This window comes from Coptis chinensis, chromosome 2, assembly GCF_015680905.1.
Source record: "Coptis chinensis isolate HL-2020 chromosome 2, ASM1568090v1, whole genome shotgun sequence".
Classification (NCBI taxonomy): domain Eukaryota; kingdom Viridiplantae; phylum Streptophyta; class Magnoliopsida; order Ranunculales; family Ranunculaceae; genus Coptis; species Coptis chinensis.
The window spans coordinates 12,332,193-12,342,367 of NC_141457.1; the positions used below are offsets into that span (position 1 = coordinate 12,332,193).

At 37.1% G+C, this 10,175-nt stretch overlaps 1 protein-coding gene across 1 annotated transcript; it reads right to left on the reverse strand.

Annotated features, from left to right (window-relative positions):
* Nucleotides 1–2,047: 2,047 nt before the first annotated feature.
* Nucleotides 2,048–2,701, reverse strand: LOC147514922 (uncharacterized). The gene has a single exon (XM_086592738.1). The coding sequence runs from the start codon at nt 2,699–2,701 to the stop codon at nt 2,048–2,050; it is 654 nt and encodes a 217-aa protein (XP_086448864.1).
* Between the last annotated feature and the right edge of the window lie 7,474 nt (nt 2,702–10,175).

Here is a 10,175-nt window from a genome sequence, read left to right on the forward strand (position 1 = left end):
CCAGAGGAGGGGTTAGCATGATTATGAAGAGTCAGATCTTTCTCATACTTGGCAAGCATAAGATCACTCCATAAAGATTTCTCAGAGACAACCTTCCACAATAGTTTACATAGCAGAGCTAGATTAAAGAGATGAGAATCTCTAAACCCTAACCCCCCCTCAGCTTTAGGCATACATAACTTATCCCATGTGCATAAATGAATAGCATTACTATCAGCATTATTCCACCAGAAATTACGACAAGCTCTATCCATTTTAGAGGTGATATCAAGAGGTAGATAAAAGGCAGACATAGAGTAAATAGGTTTTGCCTGGGCAACAGCCTGAACTAGGATAGTCTTGCCTGCCTGTGAAAGCAGTTTTCCTTGCCAATTTGAGACAGCCCCTCGTACCTTATCCAAAAGAAAACTGAAGTCTTGGATTTTTGATGTCGAGAAAATAATGGGAGAACCCAAGTATTTATCTCTCACAGACATAGGTCTCACCTGAAGGGTATGCATAATAGCTTCTTGGGTGTCTCGAGAAGTACCTCCACTAAAAAGAATAGCAGACTTATCCAAGTTCACCATCTGACCAGTGCCATTACAATAAAGGTCCATAATCTTCTTGATTTTGTGAACTTCAAAAGGGGAAGTTTTTCCAAAAACAATTAGATCGTCAGCATAAAGCATATGTGAAACACTAGGTGCCCTCCTCGAGATCTTAATGCCAGAGATATCTTGTGCAGCTTGGGCCTGAAGAAGAAGTCTTGACAAGGCCTCGGTGAGAATGATGAAGAGATAGGGGGACAAGGGATCCCCTTGTCTAAGTCCCCTCAAAGGTGTGATAGTCTTAAGGGGAGACCCATTCAATAAGACATTATACTTCACTGTAGATATGCAGAATTCCACTAGAGTTATCCACTTGCTCGAGAAACCCAGTTTAACCATGATAGCAAGAAGAGCTCCCCAATCAACTCGATCATAAGCTTTCGACATATCAACTTTAAGAGCAAACAAACCCAGCTTATTCTTCTTAGCCCTTTTTATCTTATGCACAATCTCATGAACCACTCCTATATTATCCCCAATAGATCTTTTGGGAGCAAAGGCCCCTTGATTAGGTGAGATAAACTTAGGCAGTAAACTTCTCAGCCTATTTGCAAGGATCTTAGAAATAACCTTGTAAGAGACATTACAAAGGCTAATAGGTCTGTAATGAGAAGTATGTGAGGGGCAATCAATCTTAGGAATCAAAGAAATGTAAGTTTGATTGAGGTATATTCCAAACCTGCCAGTATTGAAAAAACATTGTACCATCCTAACTAGATCCTCCCCAACCAGACGCCAATACTTCTGATAGAACATTGCAGGAAAGCCATCAGGCCCCGGAGCTTTCAAACCACCCATACTCTTCAACACCTTTCTAATCTCAGTTCTAGATGGACATCTAGTTAGAGAATCATTCTCAGAGATAGAGATACAAGGGTCAAACAAATCTAGGATGATATCAAGGGAAGGGAGAAGAGCTGAATTTGGTGAAGGTCTGAAAGTATCCTCAAAAGATGAAATGAACTCTTACGCCACTTCCGATCTAGAAGTAACCCAAAGACCGGCTTCAGTCTGAATTTTGTCAATACTATTCCTTCGCCTTCTGAAACTAGCATTAGAATGGAAGAATTTAGTATTGTTATCAGCCTCCAAAACCATAGAAGTATTTGAGTGCTGCTTCCAATATGATTCCTCCTTTTTGTACAACTCCAAGATATGTTCCTTTATATTTTTAATCTCCACCAAGCGAGATCGAAAACGGGGCCGAAAAAGAGAGAAGAGAGAGCAGATTCAAATCTTTAATTTGAGAAAAGATATTTCCAAAATAAGTTTTGTTCCAAACCCTCAAAGAGGATTGCAGCTCAACAAATTTAGAGTTCAGAATGAATGAAGGAGACCCATGAACATGAGTCTGCCAACAATGCTTAATCACATCCATACAAGAGGGTCTTTAGTCCACATCTCATGAAACCCTAAAGGGTTTAGGGCCACTATCCACCTTCCCGAAACATAAACAGCTAAAGCAACATGATCGAAGAAGGAGTAGTGACATGATCCACCGAAACCAGAGGAAAGAGATTTAACCACTCAACATTAGCAACAACACGATCAATCCTCTCTCTTATATTAGCAGCCCCTAATCTATTATTAGACCAAGTAAAAGCAGGACCATTATAGCCAAGATCAGCCATCTCAAGATCCTCCATCAGGGAAACAAATTCATCAATATACCTAGAGGGTGTGGGATTCCCACCCTCCTTTTCAGACAAACTAGAAATGGCATTAAAGTCACCCAGAATCAACCAAGGCCTAGAAAGAACATTTCTCAAATCTCTCAAATAGTTCCAAACAACAATACGTTTATAAGCAACAGGATCTCCATATATAAAAGATACATGCCATGAAACATTCGAGAGATAATTTAAAAACGTACCCGAGATAGCATTTTTATTCCCATCCACCACTGAGAAAGAAATGTTATCCTTATAGAGAACAGCAAGGCCCCCACTTCTTCCAACAGGATCAACTGCAAACACTTGAGGATACTTCAGTTTATTCTGTACATGCTTCAACTTCTTATATAATAACTTAGTCTCGACTAAAAATAAAACATCAGGATCAAACTTCTTAACTAAAGCTAACACACTACGAATGGCCTCAGAAGAGCCCATTCCCCGACAGTTCGAGGATGTAATCATGTCTGCTTCAGGTAAACTTCCAAAGCCCAACAAACTCACAATTATACAACTACAAAGAAACGGTTACTCAGGTACAGTCTTAGTAGCATAGGCAATTATTGAGCAACCGAAGTCTTCTCTGTGCCAACAGCGTACACCCCTACTAACCCACTCGTCTTATATCAAGAAAAACCACCAAGACAAACTAAAATCAGCACCCATACAACTCAAAGCCTTGAACAAGAAACCACAAAACCTAAACTGATGTAAACTCAGAAAGAATCACAACATAGGTCACACCCGACTTCTCGAAACTCAGTAGGAATAAAACTTCAATCACTTTCTTACCACCATCCAGAAAGTTATTCTCAAATTGATTGCAACGGAAATATCAGCACTGTCTCTATCTCTGATTAATACTGCAGCAACATCATCCAAAATTGGTGTTTCATGAACTCAGACAAAAAACCCGGAAGTCAATTTGAGAACCCTTAACATTCTTACCAAAGAGCAAAAAGGCTATTGACTACATGTGGGTGTTTAGAGTCAAATATAGTTCTAAAACTCCATTGAGCAATAATACAAAGCTCGTCGTACCTCTAGCCAAAGGGTATAAACAAATTGAAGGATTGGAATATTATGAAACTTTCGCTCCTATTGCAAAGTTAGTTACCGTTCGATCCCTTATTGCAGATGCTTTTATACGCAATTGGCCTTTGCAACAACTCGACTCCAAAATGCATTCTTGCACAATGACTTACATGAAGAAGTATACATGAAAATTCCGCCTGGGTTTTCTCGGCAGGGGGAGAAACGAGTGTCATCTTCAAAAGTCACTATATGGCCTCAAAGAAGCTTCTTGTAAGTAGTTTGCAAATTTGCAGATGCTCTTAAAGAAGCTAGTTTCCAGTAATCTAAGGCCGAATATTCATTGTTCACACAAAACTCTTCTCATAGATTCACCGTCGTCCTTGTTTATGTGGATGATATCATTGTTACTGGAACAATGATCAGGTTATAGGAAAACTCAAGTCTTTCCTTCAACATCGATTCCACATCAAAGATCTTGACTGGCTACTTGAAGTACTTTTTAGGCATCGAAGTTGCATTGCTCGGTTAGATAAAGGAGTCTGTATAATTATCACAAAGAAAATATACACTTGATATTTTACATGATTTTAGTCTACTTAGGTCTAAACCCGCATCAATGTAGTCCTATGGAACACAATTTTAAACTTGATTCCACGCACTCAAGGTGAACTTCTTTCTGATCTGACAAAATACCAGCGATTAGTTGGATGCCAAATTTACCTCATGATAGCTCGACCATATATTGGTTTTTTAGTGAACTTACTAAACCAATTCATGAGCAATCCATGAAGACCGCATTATGAGGCAGCTCTATGGGTTCTTCATTCGATATCTTAAACAATCTTCAGGTCAAGGCATTTGTTTACCCTCCAATAGCAGCTTGCACTACACCTCTGAGCGTATTGTGATTTCGATTAGGCTAGTTGTCCCGATACACGCCGCTCCACTACATACATGATATTGCACTTTTCTTGGTACTTTTCCTATTTCTTGGAAGACTAAGAAACATGTGATTATTTCCCGGTCATCTGCAGAAGCTAAATATAGAGCTATGGCTTCCACTTCATGCAAAGTCACTTGGTTTTGCTTCTTACTTCAGGATCTCGATGTTAATCTACCACAACCAACACTATTATATTGTGATAAGTAGAGCGGCCCGATATGAGATTATAATCTTAACAAAGTATGTCCTAAATACATTTGATTTAGAGCATCGGGTAAGCTTATCACGTATTATCACGACAGCTGAAGAGAGACATATACCTACAATAACAACTAATAGATTCCTCCGAGTAGTTGAGTGAGAAAGTCAAGCTTCCTAACTCCAACTTAATTAATTAGTTAAAACAGCAACATACATCTTCTACATTTTTTTGTTAATTGTATATTTTCTTTTCTTCTAATAAATCTACCTACTTGAGAATTGTTTTGAGCAAATAGGCGATGATTAATTGTGTAATCTTAGCTTAACTAAGTGTCCAGTGTCCATGTGAATATGTGGTTGTTTATACCAGTGTAGTCAAGGCGCAAAGAGGCGCGCAACTAAGGTGCGAGGCGCAGCAAGGCGCACCTTTGTGTTGATAGGGTTATATACTAAAAGCATTATTTTTGTAATAACTCTAATTCTTTATATTTTGAATGAGAATCATATGGACAAATGTTATGCATATTATATATGTTATTAGTTATATGCATGCATCTAATACTTTATGTTGTAGATGATATGGTGTGTGGTGACACACATAAGATCATATCATCAATACCTTATAAAGTATAAGTAAACGTTCATAACCTAGATGGATTTGGACAAACCATTGGTATGGTTGTAGTATAATCTGGTACTAGTCTATCTTGACTATAGGATTACACTAGTACACTTTGTGTGTATTGAACAGGACCAAGTGAGGTTATTTCTCTTTATACTGACTATATAAGAGAACAAACACCTCTCTTATTATGGATGCTTGTCCTCTTAATTTGGATATAATAACGGGCACTTACGTGCATTGTACATTGCTTTAAATCATCAATGAGTAATATTCATTTGTGAATCAACAAACTCGATGGATTGGATAATGACATTGTATGTAAGGTGTGCTGTTGATTATAGAAGGAATCTGTGACCCGCAGTAAATCAGGTTGATGATGTCCCCTTGAGGAGGTCATAAGGATTGTCATGTAAACCCTGCAAGTGGATTTAATCCGACATGACAATGAGGTTGAATGGTACTACTCAAGGAAATAAGAAGAATGTAGTTGTCAGTAACTTGACTTAATCAACGGGCATTCGATATCTTAAACACGGGGAGATCGATCAATGAGCATATAATATGGAGCCTATAGACGTAATTTGGGATTAGGGCGGTAGTGCAACAATGGTCTTTAGTGGAATAAGCCATTTATTGACGGACTTGGGCCGTGTGTTTTGGGCGAACATGGGAAGCCCAAGCTCGTCAGGAGACCTAACCCTAATTTCTCCTCATGGTCCCTGTTGTAGCCTATATAAAGAAACCCTATTTCTCTTGGCCGAAATTATTGATTGGTTGCTCAAGAAAAGTGAGTTCCAAATTCGGTTCCAACTTTGTGAGTAAGAGAGGCAAAGAGAGAGAGAAAGGGCTGGTAGATCGTTGCCCACACAACGTCCATTCTAAGGATAGAAATACAATAGAAGATCAAGAGGTTGCTGATTCGTAGAGCTTGGATTCTCAGAGTTATCACAGTTGATCTAAAGGTATGAATTCTAAACAAAATCGTGAGAACATTTATTACGCTGTGCATGGTTTTCACGGTTTGTAAACTGCGACCATAACGGTTCTTACATGTGCCTCGCCTTGGCCAAGGTGTGAGAGCTAACATAAGGCGCATGCCTTTTGTGCCTTTTTGCTCATTTTGTTGAGGCACGAGGTGTAAGGCGCGCGCCTTACCAACATTTACAGTTTTTTCATTTTTTTTTACAAATTTTGCTATTTGTGACACATTTACACTCGATCCAATTGTTGTATGGTACAAAAAATTGTATAAATTTAATAAGTTTCATCTTAGAGTACATTCTAAGTTTTAATTTTGATTAGTTTTTGTTATGTTGTATGGATTGAGAGAAGACACAAAAACGGATTAAATAAAGTTTTACGGGATTCCAAAATTCGAATTATGTGTTCTATTTCCTGAAGGTCGAACTCATTTGGCTAAATTCAATTGGTTCACTCTTTTAGGTTATTGAAGTTGAGCTAGATTGTATTGAGAAATACAAGTTTTATTTTGCTAATGCTTACAATCACATAGAATTAGTTTTAATGTTTGGTTAAGCAAATAAGTGATAATTCATGTCATATTTAATATTTATTTATTTATTTATTTGTTAAATCTCTTTTTTTATTAATGCGTGCCTCACTTTAATAAGTCGCGCGCCACTCCTCGCACCTTGCGCCTAAGGCACAAAGAGGGTGTTGCGGCTTAGGTGCACCTCAATGCCTTGACTACACTAGTTTATATTACAAGCTCTACTAGGCAATTGATTGAAGATTTAATTGAAGCCTTGGTAAGCTTTCTGACTAAAGCCGAGAATGAGGCCACAATCAAAATATAAAAGTTTGACTCCTAGTTAGTAAGTTCGGGAATGGGCTTTATTCGAGATGTGCATGAATCAATTGGGTATAATTTGGTTTCAATTTTAAAAAAATCAGGGAAAAATTCAATTAAACATTCGCAGTACGAGAAACATTTGTTTATATGGTAGTTCGTGTATAATTTGATATTCTCTGATAAAAATTCGATAAAAGATTCGTATATATAAACCATTTCTATCTCACAAAATATCAGTCAAAACGATATAAAATCACTTATATTAAGTGTTTTCCCTAAAATAAACATCTTAACAAATGAAAAAAGTCAAAATTTTATTTTATTTTGAAAAAATTCGAATTTTTGGGTCGAATTATTCCCGAATCCGAACTTTACTTGTTTAGAACGTTTCATACCTGAATTATTTTCGAACCCCCCGAATTCTTCTCAAACTATTGATGTTTTATTCGTTTTCAATTATACTTCAAAAAATCGTGTTTAAAACACGAATTATTCACGAATTTACTAACAAGTGTTTGACCAGGGTAATGGACCTAGCTTTCAAAGATGTCAATCGTCCTCAGTTAAAAATGCAAATTCAACATCAACTCAAGGTCTACTTAGTAAGGTATGTAAAAATTGTGTGTGGCCCCTTGTCAGTAAGTTCGCATTTAATTCGTGTATTAAACACGAATTTTTGAAAACGAATTATTCAGGAAAAATTCGGCTATTATTCGGGATTAAAAAGTTTTAAACGGGTAAAGTTTGGATTCGGGAATTTCGGTAAAAAAATTTGGCAGTTTTAAAAAAAAAAACATTCTTGAAAAAAGAAAACTATTTGTTTAGCATGTGATGTATGGTTCAAAATGAGTATCTATGTTAAAATACTACTTAGAACACTTAGAGCATCTCTAGGTGGTAGTATAACATGTCAAATTCTTCAAATTTGAAGAAAAACTTTGAAATTTCTCGGAATTCCATATCTAGGTGGCCTCAAATTCGATTGCATCACCTGCTTGTTCGCATTCTTGTTCGCAAATTTGGCAATTTGGATGCGGATGCGGAGCGATATTGGTAATGTCGCGCGCCATTGCAAATAAATGTCGTCCCAATTTTTTTTTTTTTGACTTTGACCAGCACTGCGCACCAGTTGTACTGTCGCGCGCCACTCCTAATGTCGCGTGCTCCAACGGAAAAAAAACAGGCAAAAAACGGCCGGAATTCTACATCCATATATCTAGACTCATCTCCTTCTTCATTTTACATACACCCAACTCAAACATTTTTATCAAACAACTCAACCATTTCATATCAATCCTTAACAAACAACACACACACACATTGCCAAAAAATGGATCATGAAGTGTATGAGATTTTTCCCCTTCAATCTTCATCTTCATTGTCGTCTTCTTCTTCATCTTCTCTAGTGAAAGACTCGGTAGATAGTCTTGATGAAGAATTTGTTAACGCCATTCCCTTTATGAAACACCATTTGCCTGTACTTTACACAACCACAAGTACATGCTTCGAAGGCACCACATGGTGGTTCAAAGAAGGGTCGAAAAGTGAAACATAGAAACTATGCTCTGACTTTGGAAATCTTGAAGGCTAACTACTTCGTCGATCGTCCTATTTTTCCGAAAGAGGATTTCAAACGGCGCTTTCGTATAAAAAAATCTTTATTTCTTCATATCTTCAACGATATTCAGACTCATTTTAAGTACTTTTAGCATAAATTTAACAATGCTGGTAAACCTGATATAGATCCTCTGATCAAGGTGGCTGCAGTTTTGCGTATTCTTGGTTATGGTACAGTGGCTGATCAACTTGACCATCAATTATACATTTCCGAGCAAACTGGAAACCAGGCGTTGAGGCATTTATGTGATGCAATTATCAAATTGTACGGTTCAGTCTACTTGCAAAGGCCAAATATTGCAAATATAGAACACTTGCTTGCACATTCTGCCATACGTGGATGGCCGGGTATGTTGGGAAGTATTGATTGTATGCATTGGGAATAACATAATTGTCCAACTGGATGGCAAGGCGCTTACAGTGGTTGTTCTGGAAAACCATTTGTTATTCTTGAAGCTGTTACAATCGAAGACCTGTGGATATGACATTCTTTCTTTGGGATGCCAAGGTCACACAATGACATCAACGTGTTGGATACCTCACTGGTATTTGAGCACGTGATCAATGGTACTTCTCCACCTGTTTATTTTGATGTAAATCAGCATAGCTATAATATGGGTTATTATTTAGCTGATAGTATCTATCCTGACTATGCGGCATTTATACAAACAATTTCAAACCCTAATGCTCTAAAGACGAAGTGGTTCACAACGATGCAAGAAGCTGCAAGGAAAAATATTGAAAGAGCTTTTGGGGTTTTGCAATCTAAATTTGGGATTTTGGAAAAACCTTGCAAATTATGGCATGTGGAGACAATGGGTACTGTTATGAGAGCATGTATCATATTGCACAATATGATAATCGGAGCTAAGAATAAAAATTATGAAATGAGGAGGTACATTCCTGATCTAGAAGGGCAACCATAGATCCCACCTACTCGGGAACACTACATTGAGGGGACTCTATGAGTTCAATCAAAGACTATGCATGATAGACTTAAAAGCGACCTTGCCGAGCATGTATGGAGCATTAGGGGTGACCGACGTTGATTGTTGTAATTTAATTTAATTTCATGGATGCATATTTATTCTTAATCATCAATAAACAATGTTAATCAATTTTTATTTTATTATATATATAAATTTTAATTTAAACTAACATATATTTATATAAAATAAAAGTTTATTCATATTAAAAAAACATATTAAGTTACATAGTCATAGAAAATAAAATGATTAACCACTCTTAGCCTTTTCCATTACAGCACCTAACCACTCACATTTTTCACACACTAAACACTTCAATAGATCAAGACCTTTTCCTTTAAGATTTGTAAACTTTTTCAGCTCTCTAACACCATCACAACCATTTGGGCATGGTATCTGTGCATAGGGGCAATACCTATACCAACGATCATCCTTGCCACAACATGTGCATATCAACAAGCTGTCTCCATATATATATATATATATATTCCATACCAGGACATATATCATACATGCATTTCAAAAATCTTACTTCTTCACCATCTTCATTACAACTTCTATGTATGAGCATATAACCTTGACAATGTGGTGCTTTAGGACACCTTTTGTTCAGATACTTGCATGATAACACAAGGTGTTTTCTTGAGGTGCAAATTTGGCACTTCTCTTGATCGAGTGTATCAAAATAACAA

What these genes read in the sequence shown, in the direction of transcription:
- LOC147514922 (XM_086592738.1), bottom strand. Translation starts at nt 2,701, where the DNA reads ATGGGCTCTTCTGAGGCCATTCGTAGTGTGTTAGCTTTAGTTAAGAAG.